Source organism: Schistocerca serialis, chromosome 2, assembly GCF_023864345.2.
Source record: "Schistocerca serialis cubense isolate TAMUIC-IGC-003099 chromosome 2, iqSchSeri2.2, whole genome shotgun sequence".
NCBI lineage: Eukaryota > Metazoa > Arthropoda > Insecta > Orthoptera > Acrididae > Schistocerca > Schistocerca serialis.
Genome location: NC_064639.1, coordinates 256678677 through 256703365, shown reverse-complemented (window position 1 = coordinate 256703365; position 24689 = coordinate 256678677). Strand labels below are relative to the sequence as shown.

The following is a 24689-nucleotide window of genomic DNA, read 5'->3' as shown; positions in this document are numbered from 1 at the left end:
AAGGCCTAGATAGACTGCAACCTTGGCAGCAGCATCAACAGCTCCATTCCCCAACATTCCAACATGAGCAGGGGCCCATATAAACATTACGTTTGCTTCATCATCAAAGATTAAGTGGAGAAAATTTGTGGATGCATTGTACAAAGGATGGTATGTGTATTGTACACAAAGGCTCTGGAGGCCACTAACTGAACCAGAACTTAATACACAATTGATAAGCCTGTGTCTTCGGATGTACTGGGTGGCCTGACAGAGGACAGAAAGCTCCGCAGTAAAAATCATGCACTGGTCTACAAGCCGGTATCCAAGATGTTTGTTGTCAATGGCAAAGGCACATCTGACACCAAGGGCCATCTTAGAACCATCAGTGTAGAAGAAGGTGATGTTTCCAAGTTGCATGCAAAGTCTGAGAAACTTACAGCAATAGGTCAAATCTGGAGAAGTGTCCTTGGGAAGCGAACTAAGTCTGAGATCGGTGCGGACATCTGCATAAAGCCGAGGTAGAGAAGGGCTCTCACCTATCGGGAACATGGCAGGTAACGTAACATTAAGCTTCCAAAGCAGTATACAAATGCAAACTCCGGGAGGCAACAGAGTAGATGCGCTTACCCCTTATTGGTAGTCAAGTGAGTGATCGAAAAAGGGCACATAAGATGGACAGTTGGGCATAGAGAACAGGCAGCACGCGTATAGGCTGAGGAGAACATCATGCCAGTATGAAAGTGATAGTTTGTCAGTGTCTGCAGACATTCATAACTGGGATAGTGTAGAAAGCTCCAGAGGCCGAACTTATGCCTCTACATTGGATTCTGTTGAGACTGTGTAAAATAGATGGTCGTGCAGATGCATGAACAAGACACCCAGAGTCTATGTTTGATCGGACAACGGATTGGTACAAGCAGAAGAGAATTTTCCAATCCACTCCCTATGAAGCAATGTTTAAAACACACAGGGTATTTAGAGACCAGGTACAGCATGCTGCCAGATAAGATATGTGGGAGGACTAACGGTGTTTCCTATTGAGTGTGAGCAGCAAGAATTTCAGTATTCTGACAAATGGAAGAGCAACAGGACCACGATGTAAGGGTAGTGGAAGAAACTCCTTATGCCGCCAAAGTTCAAATTGATTTTTCAGTGAAAAAGGATGCTATTGTGCATACTCTGCAAGTAAAGACAGTTGAGACATCACTGAGGTCATTGCTCAAATAAACAGGTCCGTTGAAAACTGCAGTAGATCACAAAATCATTGACAAAAAGAGAGGCCGAGATGACTGGGAGAATACAGTCCACGATAGGATTAATTGCCGTAGCAAAATAGGACTACGCTCAGCACAGAGCCCTAAGGTATCCTGTTCTCTGGAATAAAAGTGTTCAACAAAGCCAACCCCACATATATATATTGAAAACCTATGTCCTGAATAAAATGGGGCAGGCAGCCTCAGAAGCCACATATATGTATTGCAGGTACAGACTGACATTTCCACAGAAAATTGTTCATGATGTGGGTTGACAGAGTGACAACTGCAGAGCAGTGCTTACAAAATCCACATTATGCATTTGTTAGCAAATTCCGAGACTCAAGCCACCATACTAGCCGATGATTGATCATGCGTTCCATCACCTTGCAGACACTGCTGGTCATGGAAACTGGGCAGTGGCAGTATGGAAGATGTTTGTCCTTACCAGGTTTGGGTGTGGGGTTTACAGTGGCTTCACACCAGTGACTAGGAAATGCACCGTCCCTCCAGATGTGATTATATGTACGAAGGAAAAGTGCTTGCAACCAAGAGACAGGTGTTGCAACATCTGAATGAAAATATCATCTGGTCCTGGAGTGGAGGATCATGATGAGATGAAAGCATGTTCTAGTTCCTTCATAGTATTGTAGCATTCATGATTCTGAGAGGGGAAAGATATCTCCCAAGCTTCCTCCATTTCTTTACGAGGTGGGAAGGTGGGACAGAACTTGAGATCTCTTCAAAGTATTGACCCTAGGCAAGGTGTTGGAAACATTGACAGGGACCACAATGACATCATTTGCTACAGTCAGGCCAGGAATCAGGAGATGTAGCTTGTTTCCAGAAATCCAACTTAGGTTACTCCAAATAGCAGAAGAGGGAGTAAAACAGTTAAACAAATCAATAAAAGAGATCCAACTAGCTTTTTTTGCTATCTCTAATAATGCGACAACACTTCGCGTGCAACTGTTTATGACAAACATAGTTCTGTGATGGCATTCAAAGACATGGAGAGCACGTCTCCACACATGAACCACTTCGTGGCATTCCTCTGTCTACCAAAGGACTGGGACATGTCTCAGTAGGGAATAGTTCGGGGGAGTGGAACACTCTGTGGCAGTAAGGATAACATTCATAAGGTACTCTACCTGATCACCATGGAAATGTTGTTCAGCGATGGTTTGCCAGTGAAGAGTACAGCCCACACTCAGCTTTACAAAGCTGCCAGTTGGTCCTTGTGCACAAATGCGACATGACTTAACAGGTGAATTACGCATGGGTCACTCAAGTATATGTCACTTGAGTATGTGTCTCAAAGGATGGACTACTCTCAATGCTGGACAAGCTGTGCAGTACAGAGCGAGAGATCCATGTGCAAGAAAGTGTGTGTGTATTCTGAAAGAAATGTGGGTTGACCAGTGTGAGAAAAATTAGAGTAAGCTGGCTGGGAATACACGCCAAGAGAGAGCCTCTCGGGCAGGTTCTCAGAGAGCCCCAAAATGGGATGGTGGAAAACAGGAAGGGTTGAGGGAGCTGAGAGGTAAGCTGCAGTATGTCTGCCCTGGTGTGATCACAGTATGACAGTATGTATTTACAAAGACAGAAGGTATAACTGGGGAAAGAAAAAAGGATAGCAACAACTTGTAGCTAGGTGCTCAATGAAATGGTTTGGCTATAGATGTCTTCTCCGATGAGCATCATGACTCCCCCGTGAGCTGGAGTTCCTTTCTCGGAAAGAATGTTGAAACATACTGGGAGGTCAAAGCAGTCTTGAGTGTGTAATCTCATTTCTTGGAGGCATAAAGCAACTACATATTACGATCACAATAGCAACTCTAAGCCCGCCCTGTGTGATCCGTTGCCCCTAATGTTTCATTGCAGAACAACCATATTAGATGATATATTTCTCTTACAAGGGACTCTTACTTCGGTAGCTGCTGAGTGCCAGATTTCATTTGCATACTGCTACAGGGTTCTGAGGTTGGAGGGTCCTGTTCTATTATTTCATCAGATGTAGCAATAACCTCCCTGGGTAGGTCAACTGACTCCAGGATGGAGAATCGGTTGGCGATTCGTACCAGTGCAATGGAGGTCAACCGGACAGAGGTGCCGTGTGGAGTTACTGTTGTAGAGGACCTCTGAGTTGGAGAAGGGGAAAAATGTTTGTCTTTGTTGGACTTCTTAGTAGCTTTGCATTTGTCCGACATTTACCGATTGCAGTGGCACAAAAGTTATCTTGGGGATATTCCTTTTTAAGATTCCACTCTTCTGTTTGTGTCACAAATGACTTCACCAGTGTAGGCAAAGGTTCTTTGGTAGACTGAGCATGTCACCTTAGCACTAGGCAATTTCACAATGGTAGCATTGAACTGAAGGTTGGAGGCCTGCCTGGCCATATCTTTCATGGGCCTTGATGTAGCAACAGCAGTTCTGTAACTGCCAGATAGTGGTATCCAAGGCTTTCACCAAGCTAACATTTTGCAAGCAACGTTGATGGGTACCTTTTCCATCACCCAGATCTACTGAACAGCTCACTCATCAAGGTACACAGGGCAGTTGCAGGATAAAATGATATGGTTACCACTGCAGCTGATGCAGTTAGGAGGATGCAGGAAATCTCCTCCATGAACATCTTTGCCACAAGTTACACATTTGACTGTATTTTTACAGGACATGAGAGTATGGTTATAACGCTGACATTGGTAGCAATGCATCGGGTTCAGTACGTAGGAACTGATGTTGATGACTTAACAGCCCACTGTGATTTTCGATGGGAGCTCCACTCAAACAAATATTAAGAAAAGGGTGCAGCTTGACGCGAATTCTACATCAATCCTTTTTAGTACCTGATCAGAGAGATATATACAACATTATCTTAAATCCCATAAAGCAGCCAAGGTTATATGACATCATGTGAAGAATTCAGTGTTTGATGAGCCTCTACACAAACAGGGTATGATGGAGGAGCATAGCTTTAAGTAGTTGTAGGGGTTGAAAGGTACTGTTTGCCTCTAGATGCAAAGTTCCAGTGGTTAAGCAAGTGCTGAACTTTAGTGGACCTGCAATTATGTCCACATCTTTCTGAATGACAGACAGGTTCACTGTATAAAGGATCTGACCACCTCCTGAGCGAGATACCATGAGACAGCGGGGTGCAACTGAAAGATTCGTTGTGTCCTTAGTCTCTTTCAGTTTCCATTTATTAGATGGAGACTGCATCAATGGAGTTTACGTACTCATTGCAGGTGAATCCCCATGATTGCCAGCATCTCAACAGTGCACACCTTTCTGGGGGGCCCCGCAAAGGGAAGCACGTCCACCTTAGGTGACTGTTCACACTTCAGGTCACACCTACCAAACTCTAGACAGGGGGACCATTTGGCAATTGTGAAGGTAACAGCTCAGGCAATCACTCCTCCCTGGGACTGGTCTTCACCAGGAGGTATGTATGAGCCCTACCTGTCGACCCATGTGCTGTGAGTCATACATTACCCAGTCACCCTCTATGCATCAAATGTGTAAGCTGGCCTTCATACAGACACATGGAGGAAGAAAGACATAAATGGAGACCTCAAATACCGAAGCAGAAGAATGACAGGAGGAGTCAGAACAAGAAAGGAAAGAAACGCAAAAATGATACTTTCATAAGCTTCAGTTACCTAATTTTACCCAACACCTGGTCCTGAATGGAGGGGAGAAAGGATAGTAGGACGACAGATGTGCAGCACACAAAAGCAAGGAGCACTGCATGGGCAGGGGCCTGTGTGTGCCAAGAACACACTCACAAAAGAGTTTTAACTCCCCTGGGGGGGGGGGGGGGGGGGGGGGGGAGTACAGCTGACGTAGACTGCACAATGGGACCAGAGTTAACTGACGACAAACTCATTTATTCTGTAACTTGAACAACCAATGAGAACAAGAAAGGCGACAGTGACAGCGAGGACAATGAACCTGCACCTCGAGCATCGGATACAGATGCTAAAAATGCATTTGATATAGCCCTTCAATACATTGAACAAATCCCTGTCTACCTCAACAGAAATTTTGTGGATTAGGAAATGTTGGAACAATGCAGAAAAATCAAGGTTGTCATCTGCTAAACAAAAAGAATTTTACAGACTTTTTTGTCCTGCTTAAGAACAGGACTTTCTTACCACAAGATTTCTCATGTTTTAGACAGTTAAGTGCAGGTCACTTGCATGTCAACACAGTAGTGTAATAAGGTATGTACACATGCTAAATTTTCACTCACAGTAAAAATATCTTACAGTAAGATACAGATGTATTTTACAGTACGGGCACTACTATATATTTCACTTTTGTGTAAGATTTTTTGGCATGTGATGTTTTCTTTCCATTTTGTTACTGTTTTAACATGGGACAGTTAAAAATAAATTGGATTGTGTTATTATGGGTCAATGAGTGTTCCTCTGATCATCCAACATTTTCTGCATTCCAACCATGCCTCCTGCCCCATAGGAGATGGATTAAAGAGGTTCTATTGTACAGTACAATTTCATTAAAAACTGAGTGTATAATATCTTGTATTAGTTGTGTGATGTGTTTTCTGAAACAGTTTGACTGAAATGGCACCAAAACACATGCAGTTGTATTTTCCATTCAGATTTCTGTGTAGACTCATTTTGGCACATATCTGAGCTGCTTATGAGGACATCAGGGTTGAACAAACTGACTGAACACATTACACACATAAACATCCCTTGTGCAACAACAACAACCACTATTATTATTATTATTATTGCCACCACCACCACCACCACCACCACCACCATTATTATTATTAACACTAAAAAAGTATTATGTCATGAAGAAAGACATCAGAAACAAAGTGACAATAAGGAAGCAAAAATTGTAAGTAGAAGGAATTAAATAAAGAACATCAACATAAAAATTTAAAAAGTATGTTAAAATATTAAAGAGGAGGATAAAGGAGTGGAAGTATTCAAAGAAAGTCTGGAATATTAATGGAAGACATGTAAGAAAGTTGAATTCAGCTATTGAAAAATGCAATAAAATGCCATGAGCCTCTGACCAAGTAAGAATTATTACTGTTGGAATACTGGGCTTTCCCTACATATTCAAACTCATGGCATTTTAACCATCTGGCACAGCTGGAAACCTGAGAAAATTTTCCCTTACGGTTGACAGTTGTTCTGCAGATACTCATTTTCAATCAGTTTAGTGGTGACATGTGGATACATAATGGTGAATAAAGCACAGTCTTCCAGATGGCATACAACAGTTCATTTCATAATTCACCTATGTACCCTGTGTGTTTCTTGGCAGATAACCGACTTTTGCTTTCCTATGTATTTCGTACACATTTCCTTTAAATTTAATATATATGCATCTTTCTTCCAATGAAGAAGCCATCAGTATCAGAAGATCAAAATCTAAAATAGTATTCTTTTTTGTTTTTATGGGCTCTGTTACAGATTTTATTGTTATGTTAATTTATTATCTCCCAGTCAGTCTATGTTCTTTCCCAGCTTTCAAATTTTGAAAATAATGTCAAATCCATAACTTGGAAATTTCTCACACACATGTTAACTGTGAAAAGTACTTGGTGTCACAAATATTTAACTGAGTAAAACCCAGAAAAGTTACTCACCCCAGACAGGTAAATCATCCAAGTACATCTGGTACCAGTAATGATTTTTCACTGCGTAAATGAAGGCTTTTTGCTTCTCCTTTGTTAACTGGATCTCACAGTATGGTGTACTTGCGATGTCCGCTGAAAACAGACGTCATTTACATAATGAAACACTTGAGGGAGAATCCAAACTACAAACAGTTGCAATACCATGTTGTCTCAGGTATGAGTAGTAGGCCTCTCTTAGGATAAATCATGAGAGCTAAGTGCCCTCTCTTAGAAGTATTTCAAATAGTTAAGAAATGTCTTCAGTATGTATAATGTATCATACCAGAGCACACAAATATCACAAACATTTCCTCAGAATTATTTATTCACCTCCAAAATGTATAGTCTACTAAAAATGGATTATAACAGCTTGAAGTTGAACTACAGTCTCTGAACAGCACAGTGGTATACATTACAGAACACTGGTACTGAGATAATGTACTTTCTTACTTTTTCGTGTCTGGAGCTGTCTATTTTTCAGCCCAATACCAGACTAAGTCATAAGATTCAGGTCTGCTTAGCCAGAGGTCATCTGGGGAGTAACATGCATGACATTTTGGCATGTTGCAGAACTACGTTAATGGACAGGGAATCATATTTTTGAGTGACGTGACCCACTCTTAAAGCTAAAGATCTGATCAAAATTATAGTAGAAAAACATTTTGAAATAGCAAGCACTGAACCAATAAATTTAGACTTTTATAAAAAAAATTAGTCATTTAATCAATCTGTGTGTGTACTAGTTACTTGGAGATAATGTGGACACTTTCTCCAACAAATTATCAGAAGTCCAGGAAAGAATGTCGACCACCAACATTATCACCTTAATATGTGGAGTTAGTTTCATGTTCCTTTGATCATCTGTATGATTGATCATAATCTACATCTACATCTACATTGATACTCCGCAAGCCACCCAACGGTGTGTGGCGGAGGGCACTTTACGTGCCACTGTCATTACCTCCCTTTCCTGTTCCAGTCGCGTATGGTTCGCGGGAAGAACGACTGTCTGAAAGCCTCCGTGCGCGCTCTAATCTCTCTAATTTTACATTCGTGATCTCCTCGGGAAGTATAAGTAGGGGGAAGCAATATATTCGATACCTCATCCAGAAACGCACCCTCTCGAAACCTGGCGAGCAAGCTACACCGCGATGCAGAGCGCCTCTCTTGCAGAGTCTGCCACTTGAGTTTATTAAACATCTCCGTAACGCTATCACGGTTACCAAATAACCCAGTGACGAAACGCGCCGCTCTTCTTTGGATCTTCTCTATCTCCTCCGTCAACCCGACCTGGTACGGATCCCACACTGACGAGCAATACTCAAGTATAGGTCGAACGAGTGTTTTGTAAGCCACCTCCTTTGTTGATGGACTACATTTTCTAAGCACTCTCCCAATGAATCTCAACCTGGTACCCGCCTTACCAACAATTAGTTTTATATGATCATTCCACTTCAAATCGTTCCGTACGCATACTCCCAGATATTTTACAGAAGTAACTGCTACCAGTGTTTGTTCCGCTATCATATAATCATACAATAAAGGATCCTTCTTTCTATGTATTCGCAATACATTACATTTGTCTATGTTAAGGGTCAGTTGCCACTCCCTGCACCAAGTGCCTATCCACTGCAGATCTTCCTGTATTTCGCTACAATTTTCTAATGCAGCAACTTCTCTGTATACTACAGAGTGGAATGAGTTATTTTACATTCGTGTTACACTTGTTTTAGTACTTTTGTGAATTAATAATTCCCTACCCACTACCTTTTACTCATTACGAAATTGGAAGTTGTTCTACAGAATAGGGGTTGTCAAGGAGAAACACTTTCAGTTCCAGATGTCTACAAGACGATCGTGAGTGGGCACCATATATTCTTACAAGTGTTCCTGATCAATAAACACTTTCTTTCTTAAAACTCAGTTATCCCAGAACATAATTCCTTATGACAGTATTGAATGAAAATATGACAACTCCCTTGATTTGTCTCTCCCCAAGATTTGCAATGAGTCTAAGTGCAAATGTGACCGAACTATGTTGTTTTAGAAGTTTCAAAATATGTTTTTTTCCAGTTAAAATTCACATCAATATGGACACCTATAAATTTTGATGTTTCCAGCATATGTAAGACTTATCACTGGTGCTGTGCCTCTATATGAGTAGAACTGAATATATTGAGTCTTTTTGAAACTGACATTGAGGGTATTAGCACAAAATCATTCAATAACATCCTTAAGAGCATTATTTTCAATTCCTTCTGTTGCAGTGTGTGTGTGTGTGTGTGTGTGTGTGTGTGTGTGTGTGTGTGTTTGAATTAATTACAATAGTAGTGCCAGACACAAAAAGAGCTAACTCTGTTGTATATTAGATGGAAGATCATTTACACCTATAAGGAACATAGATCTATAAGGAACAACTGCAGACCTAAGATTGATCCTCGATGAACCCCGTAAGTCAAAGGAATTTCCCTTGGTTGATCCCCATGAACCATGGACCTTGCCGTTGGTGGGGAGGCTTGCATGCCTCAGTGATATAGATAGCTGTACTGCGAGTGCAACCACAAAAGAGAGGTCTATGTTTGGAGGCCAGACAAATGTGTGGTTCCAGAAGAGAGGCAGCAGCCTTTTCAGTAGCTGCAGGGGCAACAGTCTGGATGATTGTCTGATACGGCCTTGTAACATTCACCAATACGGTCTTGCTGCACTGGTACTGTGAACAGCTGAAAGCAAGGGGAAACTACAGCCGTAATTTTTCCCAAGGGTATGCCGCTTTACTGTATGGTTAAACATTGACGACGCCTTTTTAGGTAAAATAGTCCCCCATTTGGATCTCGAGGTGGGGACTACTCAGGAGGACATCATTATTAGGATAAAACTGGCGTTCTACGGATCAGAGTGTGGAATGTTAGATTCCTTAAACGGGCAAGTAGATTACAAAATTTTAAAAGGGAAATTGATAGGTTAAAGCTAGATAAAGTGGGAATTAGTGAAGTTCGGTCGCAGGAGGAAGGCGACTTCCAGTCAGGTGAATACAGGGTTATAAATACAAAATCAAATAGGGGCAATGCCAGAGTAGGTTTAATAATGAATAACAAAAAAAAAAATAGCACGGGTAAGCTACTATGAAGAGCATAGTGAACACACTATTGTAGCCAAGATAGACACAAAGCCCACACCTACTACAGTAGTACAATTTTATATGCCAACTAGCTCCGCAGATGAAGAGGTTGAAGAAATGTATGACACGAATAAAGAAGTTATTCAGATAGTTAAGGAAAATGAAAATTTAATAGTCATGGGGGACCCGAATTCAATAGTAGGGAAAGGAAGAGAAGGAAGAGTAGTAGGTGAATATGGACTGGGGGTAAAGAATGAAAGAGGAAGCCGCCTGGCAGAATTTTGTGCAGAGTATAACTTAATCATAGCTAACGCTTGGTTTAAGAATCATGAAAGAAGGTTGTATACATGGAAGAGGCCTGGAGACACTGGAAGATTTCATATAGATTTATATAATGGTACGACACAGATTTAGGAAGCAGGTTTTAAATTGTAAGACATTTCCAGGGGCAGATGTGGACTCTGACCACAATTTATTGGTTAAGAACTGTAGATTAAAACTGAAGAAACTGCAAAAAGGTAGGGATTTAAAGAGATGAGACCTGAATAAACTGAAAGAACCAGATGTTGTAGGGAGTTTCAGTGAGTGCATTAGGGATTGATTGACAAGAACAGGGAAAAGAAATACAGTAGAAGAAGAATTGGTAGCTTTGAGAGATGAAATAGTGAGGGCTGCAGAGGATCAAGTAGGTAAAAAGCCGAGGGCTAATAGAAATCCTTGGGTAACAGAAGAGATATTGAATTTAATAGATGAAAGAAGAAAATATAAAAATTCAGTTAATGAAGAAGGCGAAAAGGAATACAAACGTCTTAAAAATGAGACTTGTGCCCTTACTAAAGAAAGGAAATGCTGAGAGTACTGAAAACCATGGGTCAGCTTCACAACAGTCTTCACTCTCAAAAATAAATCAATCAATCAGGAGAGACTACATAACCTTTTCAATAAAGCACAGTTTGGTTTAAGAAGAGGGGGAAATACAATATGAGCCATTCGAAAGTTCACAATAGTGGCACTTCAAGCTCTTGACAAAGATGACCGTGTTACATGCATAGCCTTGGACTTCTCCACGGCTTCTGACACAGTTTACCTCAAAATTTTACTAAACAAGCTAGAGGCCCTAGGTGTTAGAGGGACAGTAAACAGTTGGTTCCAGTCTTATAGGGAAAACAAATGCGAAAGATGGAGGCAGCTCACACCACTGCCGACGACAAATTTTTACTAAAACCACTGTCAGACAAGAAACACACAAACATAAGTGTTCCTCAGGTTTGTTATCTGGGTCCACTTCTGTTCTTAGTATATACCAATAACTTTCCATAAAGTACAGGGTAATTACAAATGATTGAAGCGATTTCACAGCTCTACAATAACTTTATTATTTGAGATATTTTCACAATGCTTTGCACACACATACAAAAACTCAAAAAGTTTTTTTAGGCATTCACAAATGTTCAATATGTGCCCCTTTAGTGATTCGGCAGACATCAAGCCGATAATCAAGTTCCTCCCACACTCGGCGCAGCATGTCCCCATCAATGAGTTCGAAAGCATCGTTGATGCGAGCTCGCAGTTCTGGTACGTTTCTTGGTAGAGGAGGTTTAAACACTGAATCTTTCACGTAACCCCAAAAGAAATCGCATGGGGTTAAGTCGGGAGAGCGTGGAGGCCATGACATGAATTGCTGATCATGATCTACACCACGACCGATCCATTGGTTTTCCAATCTCCTGTTTAAGAAATGCTGAACATCATGATGGAAGTGTGGTGGAGCACCATCCTGTTGAAAGATGAAGTCGGCGCTGTCGGTCTCCAGTTGTGGCATGAGCCAATTTTCCAGCATGTCCAGATACACGTGTCCTGTAACGTTTTTTTCGCAGAAGAAAAAGGGGTCGTAAACTTTAAACCGTGAGATTGCACAAAACACGTTAACTTTTGGTGAATTGTGAATTTGCTGCACGAATGCGTGAGGATTCTCTACCGCCCAGATTCGCACATTGTGTCTGTTCACTTCACCATTAAGAAAAAATGTTGCTTCATCACTGAAAACAAGTTTCGCACTGAATGCACCCTCTTCCATGAGCTGTTGCAACCGTGCCGAAAATTCAAAACGTTTGACTTTGTCATCGGGTGTCAGGGCTTGTAGCAATTGTGAACGGTAAGGCTTCTGTTTTAGCCTTTTCCGTAAGATTTTCCAAACCGTCGGCTGTGGTACGTTTAGCTCCCTGCTTGCTTTATTCGTCGACTTCCGCGGGCTACGCGTGAAACTTGCCCGCACGCGTTCAACCGTTTCTTCGCTCGCTGCAGGCCGACCCGTTGATTTCCCCTTACAGAGGCATCCAGAAGCTTTAAACTGCGCATACCATCGCCGAATGGAGTTAGCAGTTGGTGGATCTTTGTTTAACTTTGTCCTGAAGTGTCGTTGCACTGTTATGACTGACTGATGTGAGTGCATTTCAAGCACGACATACACTTTCTCGGCTCCTGTCGCCATTTTGTCTCACTGCGCTCTCGAGAGCTCTGGCGGCAGAAACCTGAAGTGTGGCTTCAGCCAAACAAAACTTTATGAGTTTTCCTATGTATCTGTAGTATGTCATGACCATATGTCAATGAATGGAGCTACAGTGAATTTATGAAATCGCTTCAATCATTTGTAATAGCCCTGTATAAGACATGCAGAAAAGTTCTCTTTGCTGATGATAGCAACATCATACTCACAAACAAAACACCAGAACTCCTATTGGAGAAAGCAAAAGAAATCCTCAAGGATTTTTATGAGTGGGCAGTATGTAATAAATTAACAATGAACATAAACAAAAACAACAATATGAAATTTACAATAAAAAGGGAAAACCATTCTATCACATTAAGCATAGATGATAATTGATAAATCTATACATTGTGTGACAAATACAAATCTTTTTGGGATGAATACTGATTGTCAGGTAACATGGACTGAACACACAGAGGTGACGGAAAACAATGTCATCAGCATGTTTTGCGAAAAAGTTTCTATCATCGGTTTGTAACAGCCAATGTCTTGTGGTGATATACTATTCCAAAGTACAATTAACTCTCAGCAATGTGAATCTTTTCTGAGGACTGAAGACACAAAATGGACAAAATTTTTAACAGCAGAAGATGATCATAAGAATAAATAACTACAAGTAGTAATAAGCATCACCGCAAAGAAATGTTTAAAAATTAAGTATCTTTACTCTACAAAGTGAATCATTTACCAGTCTGCTGCACATATTACGGAAAACATTTGGGCAAGTTTGGACTTACATTCACCAAGGAAAAACAAAAATCCCAAAACAGCATTTTCTATCGAGGAATAAAACTGTATAACAAACTACCCTAGTACATGAAAAAGATTACTAAAATATGTCTGATTAAAAAGATAACTGAAACTTTCTTTCCAAGTAATGCACACAGCACAATGAAAGATTACTTAGAGGAATCAGAGTAGTGATTAATAATGAAGGGAGATAACTACAATATCTTGTCGGATTACAGCGCTCTAATGCTTTTCATGTGGCAAGACCTATAGTGCATGATAGTAATATCTTGTCATTCTTCTGAGTGCAATGTTTCACTTATCAAGCGGGATGCTGACTTAGTTTTGCAGATAGACTGAGTGGAGGACATGAAGACGCACATGGGGCCATGGTGGCATGTTTGCAGGTACGGAGTCAGTTTTCCGAACAAACTGGAATTAGCGCAAGGGGCAGCATGTCCACAGTTCAGGAGTCGCCATTGGGTGCTCTTGGTGGGTGCAGTGATTAAGAACAAAATTATGTTTTTTGTGCACGTCATCAAGTGCAAATGTGTATGTATCAAAGAACACTGTACAACAGGGACCAACCAAATGAGGCAGCACAGTTGTTAAGACACTGACCTCATATTCAGAAGGAAGGAGTTTGTTCTGCCTTGTCATTCTGATTTAGGTTAAGAAACTAATACTGTATTAATTATAATTCTGTACATTAAGGTATACATTATCAACAAATTCAACTATATTTGAATGCTAACACAAGTTGTGCCAACATTTTCAGGGGTGTTCTCTCAAGTACACACTATCCTCCCTCAGTCAACAAACACAAATGAAGATTGAAAATTATGCCCATCTGGTGACACAGTTACTGAGTATGAAACCACCGTTACAGCTAATTCACTTCGTGCCCAGTGCCCATGTGCATTGTGTTTCACTGCATTTAAGTCAGTCTCTTAGCTGACTTCAGCCAATTGTGTTTCAGTTGACACTACACTCTTCAATTCTAGCATGATCATGAATTCAGAAGACACCAGGTATCCGAGGATAGATCGCAAGCTCTCAAGACACATATTCACAGCCTGCTGCGGCTATCTTTACGATTAAGACATTGGTCTCAGTCATTACCAAAAATATACTGATGCATGTTTAGTTTTTTTTTATCTCTGTAAACTGAATGAAGGAGAAAAATTTAGGTCAATGTCTCACCAATGACAGTCTCATTAATAGACAGAGCACAAGCTCATAAAGGGAGGAAAATATCTGTGTCTTTGTCAAAGAAACCACCCATAATTAATTTAGAGAGACCACAGAAAACCTACACATGAATGGCTGGACAGGTGTTTCAACTACCAGCCTTCTGAATGTTGTGGTCTTCAGTCCTGAGACTGGTTTGATGCAGCTCTCCATGCTACTCTATCCTGTGCAAGGTTCTTCATCTCCCAATACGTACTGCAGCCTACACCCTTCTGAATCTGTTTAGTGTATTCATCTCTTTGTCCCCCTCTACAATTTTTACCCTCCACGCTGCCCACCAATACTAAATTGGTGATCCCTTGATGACTCAGAACATGTCCTACCAACCGATCCCTTCTTCTTGTCAAGTTGTGCCACAAACTCCTCTTCTCCCCAATCCTATTCAATACCTCCTCATTAGTTATGTGATCTACCCATCTAATCTTCAGCATTCTTCTGTAGCACCACATTTCAAAAGCTTCTATTCTCTTCTTGTCCAAACTATTTATCGTCCACGTCTCACTTCCATACATGGCTACACTCCATACAAATACTTTCAGAAACGACTTCCTGACACTTAAATCTATACTCGATGTTAAAAAATTTCTCTTCTTCAGAAATGCTTTCCTTGCCATTGCCAGTCTACATTTTATATCCTCTCTAATTCAACCATCATTAGACACTTTGCTCCCCAAATAGCAAAACTCATTTACTACCTTAAGCATCTCATTTCCTAATCTAATTCCCTCAGCATCACCCGATTTAATTTGACTACATTCCATTATCCTCGTTTTGCTTTTGTTGATGTTCATCTTATACCCTCCTTTCAAGACACTGTCAATTCCGTTCAACTGCTCTTCCAAGTCCTCTGCTGTCTCTGACAGAATTACAATGTCATCGGCGAACCTCAAAAGTTTTTATTTCTTCCCCATGGATTTTAATTCCTACTCCAAATTTTTCTTTTGTTTCCTTTACAGCTTGCTCAATATACAGATTGAATAACATCGGGGTGAGGCTACAGCCCTGTCTTACTCCCTTCCCAACCACTGCTTCCGTTTCATGTCCCTCGACTCTTGTAACTGCCATCTGGTTTCTGTACAAATTGTAAATAGCCTTTCGCTCCCTGTAGTTTACCCTTGCCACCTTCAGAATTTGAAAGAGTATTCCAGTCAACATTGTCAAAAGCTTTCTCCAAGTCTACAAATGCTAGAAACGTAGGTTTGCCTTTTCTTAATCTAGCTTCTAAGATAAGTCGTAGGGTCAGTATTGCCTCACGTGTTCCCATATTTCTACGGAATCCAAACTGATCTTCCCCGAGGTTGGCTTGTACCAGTTTTTCCATTCTTCTTTTAGTTACAACTACATCAAGTCAGTCAGATACCTTCACTATATTTTTAGTTATTTGCTCAAACTGAATATGGGTGATTCCATATCAAGTGGTCAACGGGACACCACTACGCTATCTCAGAGTTTGTTCAAATTTCGTATGCTCCTTTGCTAAGCAACAAAAGGAAGATTTACAAATTTCTAGCTCCCAACTTTTAATTCTTTATAGGTAGGTGCTTCCTATGTGAAAGGTGCACAAATGTTGCAGTCACTTTTCAAACAATTTAGACACATTCTAACCACTGAAATTCAGTGGAGAATTTTGGTAAGCTGCAAAACTTTGCAAGACAGTTGAACGGTTTGTGTTTTGCACATTCTATACGTATTATGTCATTTGGCTCACTGCTTTTTCTCTAAGTGGCACTTAAAGCATTCAATAAATTTTACTGCAATAAATTTTTTCCCAAGTTGAAGTAACTTGATCTCTTTATCTAGTTGGTTTAGAAATCACTCCTTTTGCTACCTACTGCTTAGTAGCTTTTTTTTTTATAAAACCTGTAAGTTTTACCACTTGTGGGTTCATAGTTTTTGAAATAGTCGGGGATGAAGTTGCATGAAAACAAATCTGCTGCTAAAGCAAATGATTTTTGAACCATTCTATCTCAGAAGGGTTGTTTCATATAGACACTTGTGTTAACTACCATTTGAGAGCGCATATTTTTCTCGAAAAATATCAATTTTCTACAAATGTTTTTTTTTTTCTATAAAGGTCTACAAATATCAAGTAAAGTTTCTCATTTAAACAACTGTTACATCATTCAGGGTCTGGGAGATGACCTGGGATAGATGCTGCAACGACCTTGCAACTCTGGCTAAAAAATTGGGCTGAGATGCGAATATAAGAACTCAACAAGAGAGTTCTCTTAGCCTCCCTCACCTCAATTCTCCACAATCCTACCTACTACAAGTGGTGCCCCCGTTCAGCTGAGCAAACCAGTGGAAAATTGGGTAACCAACCTCAGCATGAAAGTGGGTCAGTGGGCCAACAAGATGTGGAGAACAGTGGAAAGCTACAGGAAACCACCACTGGAATTACTTCCCAAGACATTCATGGGATGGACCGCTTTGTAAAATATTCCATAGGTAAAGCTTCCCCTCAATCGGATCTCCGGGAGGGGAATACAATGAGGACTCCAGAGATTAGGGCAAATGGAAAAGGAAGGAAGGGAAGAAGAAGAAGGAAGACTTATTGAGGATTGGGACTTGGAATGTCTTAACCCTTCTCCAGGAAGGGAAATTAGAAAACGCCAAACAGGAAATGACAAGAAATAAATTGGATGTATTCGGAATGTGTGAGGTGAGATGGGGTGGTTGTGGAGAACTAGAAAGTGATGACTTCCATTTGTACTATTAAGGTGAAGATAAAAAATGGAATGTATGGGGTTGGAATTTTGATAGTTAAGGGGTGCAGGACGTCAAACTGGCCGACTTGGAGCAGGAGAGGGACCACAGGACATTTTAATTTCCAGTGCCTATACTTTTACAAATAAATTCATAAAACTTTGTCAGTATGACTAGGAAGGATTCAGGATTCACACTAATAGCAGCGGAAGTTCAAAAACATAACAAAATAAATTTGTTTTACATGTGAAATTTCATAATTTTTTCACTTACTATTCGCTGCATTTGTTGCTATAGGTACACTTTTCTTCATAAATAAGAGAGATGGTTCGATGAATTTTGCACAGCATACAAACCATACTTACAGGTGTATGAAACACTATAATCTATTTAATTTATGAAAAAATGAATGAGCTGTTATGTTTTAAACTTTATGTTTAGAAAAAAATCAAATTTTGTAGTTAATTATCTCAATTTTTACCACGGTTTTTAACAGTTTTGGAAAATTCTAGAGTTTCATACACCTGTAAGTATGGTTTGTATGCTGTGCAAAATTCATCAGAGAATCTCTTTTACTTGTGAAGAAAAATGTACCTATAGCAACGAATGCAGCCAATAGTAAGCGGAAAAAAATGATGAAATTTCACAGGTAAAAAAATTATTTTGTTATGTTTTTGAACTTCCACTGCTATGAGTGTGAATCCTGAATCCTTCCTGGACATGCTGACAAAGTTTTATGAATTTATTTGTAAAAGTATAGACAGTGGAAATTAAAATGTCCTGTGGTGCCTCTCCTGCTCCAAGTCGGCCCGTTTGACATCCTACCCCCCCCCCCCCCCTTAAAAGAATGAAGGACAAGGTTATCAAGGTTGAATATGTTAGTGGAAGAATAATGATGATGAAACTGAGAGGGAAAAAGAAAGACTTCGTAATCACCCAGGTCTATATGCCAACAAGTAATCATTCAGATGAAGAGGTAGAAGAATGGTATGAGAAGATAGAAAACTTAGCAGAGAGAGAGAAAAGAAATGCATGTATTGTTGAAACAGATGATTGGAATGCGGTAGTTGGTGAAGGACTAGAAGGAAAAGTTCTGGGAAAATTTGGACTGGGAGAAGGAAATGAGAGAGGGCAAAGATTGTTGAAACACTGCAATGAAAATTTCATGGTAGTTGGTAATACTCATCTGATAACCACAAAACATGACAGCATACTTGGATATCTCGATTTGACAACAAAAGATATCAAAATTGATTAGATAATAATACAACAAAGATACCGAAATTGTCTAACGAATGTCAGAAGTTATCCAGAGGCAGATATTTATTAGTAGTAACTGAGGTTCTAGTTAAATTGAAAAGAACCTGGAAAGAACAGAAGAGAGAGCACATTAACTTTGAGAAACTGAAATACAAAAGCAACTGTGAAAAATTAAAGAATGCATATTGTGAAATCATGATGCAAGGACAGGAAACGGAATGCACAGAAGGAAGATGGGATCGTTTTCAAAATAGGATCAAAATGGCAGCTAAGGAAACGCTTGGAGTCAAGGAGAGGAAAAAAGTAAAGAAAGAATGGGTAAAACCAGATATGATAACCAAGATGGATGACCTCAGGAAATGGAAAATTGTAAACACAGAAGAAGGGAAGCGCAACTACAGAAGGTTAAATAACAAATTAAGCAGGGAGACAGAAAAAGCATAGGAGAAATGACTGACAGACAAGTGTGACAAGAAAGAGAAATCAGAGAAAGAAGGAAAATATGATTTGATTTACAAAGAAGCAATGGATTTGACATACAGGGAAAAAAAGAAACAACAATGGACTAAAGGAAGTAGACAGCAGACACTAAAATGGCAAATGAACCCACAGAAATAATGAGAAGATGGGAAGAATATATAGAATGGCTATACGCTGCAGACAGCTGACCAAGTGAAGAAGAGCTTGGGATAGAAGAAGAAAAAGTTGCAGATGATGACAATGGAAATGCAATACTAACTACTGAGATTGAAGCATCTATGAAGGAGAAGAAAAATGGAAAGGCAATGGGAATTGATGAGATTCCTGCGGAACTGTTAAAGTCATTGGAGAAAGAAGGGAGTTGATTGAATTGTGTAATCAAATATACATGACTGGAAAATGGCCAAAGGACTTTACAGAAAGTATCTTAATACCTATAGAACAGAAAAAAGAACAGCAAAAAGTGTGAGGAACATAGAACAGTGAGCCTGATATCACATGCAGCCAAAGTCTTGCTGAGAACGCTCAACAAAAGGCTATATGTAAAGTTGAATTGCGTAATACGATATGAACAATTTGGTTTCAGGCAAGGAGTGAGAACTAGAGATACCATTGGGCTACTGAGAGTGATAGGGGAGAGGTACATGGAGAATGAAAGGAAGATGTATGCTGTGTTCATTGATCTTGAGAAGGCTTTTGACTGTGTCAGATAGGACAAACTGATGGAAATCCTAAGGAAACATGGAGCTGACTGAAGGGATAGACAGCTAATTAGAAATTTATATTTAAACCAGAGAGCAAGAGTAAGAATAGGAGTTGTGATGAGTGAAGAAATTGAAATGGGAAGAGGTGTAAGACAAGGTGGTTGTTTATCACCAACACTGTTCAGTAACTATCTGGAGGAAATTATTAACGGAAGTTTTGATGGAAGGAGAGGAGTTTGTATAGGGGGTCAGAGAGTGGAGTGTGTAAGATTTGCAGATGACATGGTTGTGATGGCAGAGAGTGCAAGAGAGATGGAACAAATGTTGGATGATCTAAACACAAAAGTAGAAGAATATAGCTTGAAGATTAACAAGAAGGAAACGAGAAAGGCATGGTATAACTTTAATTACTTGGGAAGTGTAATAATGGATGATATTTATTGCTCAACAGAAATTATGAAAAGAACTGCAATGGCAAAAGAAGAACTCAAGAGGAAACAGAAATTACTTTGTGGACCACTAAACAAAGAACTGCGGAAAATACTTGCCAAGTGTTACATCTGGAGTGTTGCACTGTATGGTGCGGAGACCTGGGCATTGAGGAAGGAAGATGAAAGAAGATTAGAAGCACTAGAGATGTGGATATGGAGAAGAATGGAAAAAGTGAAATGGGAAGACCGAATAAGGAATGAAGAAGTATTAAGAAGAGTTGGAGAAGACAAACATGCTGAAAGTCATTAGAAAGAGAAAACGGAACTGGATTGGACACTGTTTGAGGAGGGACTGTTAATTGAAGGAAGGAATAGAAGGAATGGTGGAGGGAAAAAGGGGAAGGGGAAGAGGAAAAAGAAGATGTCAAATGCTGGACAATATCCAAGGAGACAAATATTCAGAAATGAAAAGACTGGCTATGGACAGACAAAAGTGGAAGAAGCTTAACCTGCTGTAAGGCAGAATACCTACTACTAGTACTACATCATTCCAGAGAGGGAAGGACAAAGATGAAAAATTAATTTTTATATATTTATTCTCTAACATCAAATTGACTAAATTATTGTTTTGCTGACAATTTCTGTCAGAGAAAAGAATTATCTGGGAATGTAACTTGGTGAACATGAGAAAAGACTCTCAGAAATGTTTCCATTTTGATATATAAATTTCCTCACCACTTGTTTTTGAGGAGGAAGGTGATGCAACAATCATTATCTGTAAGCTACTGCAACAATATGTGAAGCAATAGCTATTTTCTCAGGTGCATAATTATCTCTATCATTGATACTCTATGGTCCAGCATGTGATGCCTCATGTGTAACATAAAAACGATAAGGTCACAATGTTTTAGGATCACAGGAGGAAGTAACAAAGTTTCAAACTTTAATCAACCTTTACTTCAGTAGGTGCAGTTTTATAATTGATATGAATACCTGATAGCTTCAGCACATGAAGAACTGTGAAAGCTTTATTTTGGTAAGTTGTCAATTGTGGATGTATAATACCACTCAAAGGCTGCTAAATTTTGGGGATATTGTTGAGCTGTTCTGACCTAAGGTTTAGTGATGAATATACAATTTGTCTTCATCATTATGCTATTTTGATGACAAAATTTGAATATTTGAAAGGATCTGCTGTAATTCTGTTTTAAAGGAGAATCATCTCAGTCAGAAAAAATCTGATTACTGGAACTCTGGCAAATCAGGTGAATAAATTTCAGTAAATATGCTTCGACAGGGCAGAAGTTTAAGCTTTCACATGGAACACACTAACAAATTGTCTGCTGTTACAATTTGGCAACTTAGCAAACTTTGACTGACTTTGCATTTAACATAGTCTTTTAGACAAAGTTTGCTAAGTTGCCAAATGGCAACTGTTAGTGGCTTCCAACCTGGTGAGTTGTCCAGAATATCAAACTGATGTTTGCTAGTAGCATAGCTAACTAACCAGGACTATAACTTTATGAGTTTGACAGTTTGCGGCATTGAATCAAAAGTTTACCTACTGTATCAATGTGGTAGCTGCCCTGGAAGAAACGTCCTCGAATCACACCTTATTTGCATGTATACTGACATTCATCCTGAAGAAACTGGAATACAGACATTCCCATCACTCGAAACTATAAATCTGTTGGTAGATGATTCTGTCACAAAGATAACATCAAAACTCTCTGGCCTCACCATTCACCACTTTGTTACAAAACATAAACACAATTCCTCAAAATTATGAAACACAACCTTACGACTGGTGAAGCAATTGCACTGCATTATTTTGCAGATCACACCTTTGTTGTCCACGACACTGTCTAGGGTTTTCACTAGGAGAACAGTCAAGCTACTGCACATCACATTATTGTCTACTTTATCAAAATTAAGCAAATACAATGCAAAACTTTTAGCGTAGTTAGTAACAGCCTAAGACACACCTACTCAATAGCTGTCTAGCTTGCAAGACTGGGAAGTGGGCCAGATGTGGATCAAATCTACAGGATTAATAACTGTGGGCTGGCACACCAGCCACCCTGAGTGGTCTTTATGGATTTTCCATTTTCATTTATACAAATGGTAGACTGATCCCCAAATTACACCTCAGAGAATGTGATACATGGACAGATAACATGCACCAGCACATCGAACAAAGTTTACACGATTCACAGACAGATGGTGCACGTTACTTACTTCATTTGGTTACCTAGGCAACTGAGGCACCTGAAAGGGCATCCAGCCATAAAGTTGAATAATAAAGTAAAACTTGCAAAATCCTGAAAAAGCAGACACTGTACAAGATGGGATAAACACTAGAGAAATGAAGAAGAAGAAAATGAGTAACAGCTGAACACATTATACAGTAGCATTTCATACCTTTTAGACAAAACTTGTGGGTTAACTGAAATTACAAAGACATATCTGCAGAAAATCAATCAAATACTTCAGTGGTAGGCCTGCAGCCAGTACACAGACTTCGAGAATTTCACCAATCAGTACTACTACCTCACAGGTTTTGGTGCAAACACTGCAATAAGTAAAGAAAAGTTTGCATGTGATGAAACTGAGGACACTGTCAAATGACTATATACAAGAATAATCCTGCAGTGCCTGCAGGAAAAGCTATTCCTCAAAGCTTTGCACTTATATGCATTCTGTGAGCTGAACTTGAATAAAATTGAGTTCATTTTTGTTAGAAAGGACCAAACTAAACAAGGCAGAGCATTCCAGGAGGTAAGGTTTTCTTTGACAATAGGTCAGTAAAGGAAAGATACTGTCACAACAAAATTTACTGGCAACTTTCCAGTCCCAACTGGAGCAAAAGAAGTGAGTCGAATGATATAAAACTTGCGATGCGGAGAATGAAAACTATTCAATCATCTTTCTAAGTTTTGCAGCATTACCTGAATTATCAACCGAATTACAGCACATAGAACATAATAAATTATCTTAAATGTCTCCCCGACATTTACTTACCATTCACTTAAGAGGCCATAACACATGAAGTATTAACGTTTGTAATGCCAGAAACTTGTAAACTTTCCTTTGGTCACTTAGTAAAGGTACACACCAAATTTGAACAAAATCTGTGATGGTCAAAGTTGGGTTCATCTCAAACTAGACCACCCATATATATATTTACTTTTAAAAAAAAAAATGTTAGTCTTTGCATCTCTAACATTCAATTTTCTAACCAATTTAATTGGCTTGTTAGTTTTCCCAATACCCTAAGACTTACTATCTGTTGTCACCCCCCTCCCAAAAAGTTACAACATTTAACTGCCCAAGATTCATTACTGACTGATGGCATTTTGGTGTTACAATAAAGAAGAATTATACAGTTTTTCTAACAGTCAGGAGTACATTATAGGAAAAAGCATCTACACGACTTTTACTTGCTATGAAATACAGACAAATATGCATTTTTACCTTTGAATTCAATTTCCAAGCCGCTGAATTCAAGCTCCACACCCTGAAGTGCTTCGCTAAGGGTCTCATGATAATGATTGATGGTGTCTTTCGAGCCTACACAGAACGGCAACGAAAAATAGGCGTAAGTTTCTTGGCGGTTGTGGTAGGGTCCCACAGTGTTCATCCACAACACAACTTCCTCATTATCGTTGTACTGAAAAATAATTGTATGACAAATTAGTTTGTTGAATTCTAATCCCATTCTAATTACAGGTATATGTCATATTATTTTATTTGTAATTAGGATTGACACTGTAAGCTAACAGAGCAACTATAGTGCTGCCGGCATAAGATTTCACTTCAGTGACAGCCCTTAACAAAAACTACGAGGCATTTATATTACAGTCTCACGGTTTCAGCTTTCTGATCACGTACGGTGCAGCTATTGCACCAGCAAGCACGTAAAAAATATTTACGTAAACACCACGAATACTTACTATGTGTGTATGCTCGTCAGCGTTTACTCCCAAAATAAAAAACAAGCACAAAAACAACAGCGACATAATTTATGACAATATGCAGGTGTCCTTTAGCTGTTACTACTCTTCACTATCATCCGCCCCCTCCTCACCATTTCATCGATATAACACAGTTGTCAACAACACTGCTTCGTAGGAATATTTTTCGCTATTGCCACGTCAAAACACGAGATGTCTCTCACGTCGCAAAATGCTTGACATATACGAGCGTTCACCAAAGATGTTAATTGCAGACGAATCTAAATTTACATGCAGAACCAGAGATACTAAGTCTACGATGACACCAACGATCTACAGATGAAACCATGACTTTCGTCTAAAGACGAAATCTGTGTGCCGATCGGGTACTCTCGGCTGGCCTCGGGTCTGCAGCGCGTAGCACTTTCCGATAGTAGTCAGCGAAAACTTACAGTAGTCTCCTGTGTACTATTCGCGTGTTTCAGCTGTAGTGCGCTTGGTTACGTTTAAGATAGCTCTCATTTGAAAGATATAAAAATATAGTTGCAATTTGTGCTCCGCAGCATGTGGCAGTCATAAAAGCTTACATCGTAAAATTATCCAAGATAC

At 39.6% G+C, this 24689-nt stretch overlaps 1 protein-coding gene across 1 annotated transcript in view; it reads right to left on the bottom strand.

Annotated features, from left to right (window-relative positions):
- LOC126457018 (transmembrane 9 superfamily member 3) overlaps positions 1-24345 on the bottom strand; it is a 111291-nt gene extending 86946 nt beyond the window's left edge. The window contains exons 1-3 of the mRNA XM_050092990.1: positions 24081-24345; positions 23602-23797; positions 6871-6993 (exon numbers count right to left, since the gene is read on the bottom strand). Coding sequence (XP_049948947.1) covers positions 6871-6993; positions 23602-23797; positions 24081-24146 — 385 coding nt within the window. The 5' untranslated portion in view covers positions 24147-24345. The remainder of the gene's footprint in view (positions 1-6870; positions 6994-23601; positions 23798-24080) is intronic.
- Positions 24346-24689: the final 344 nt, after the last annotated feature.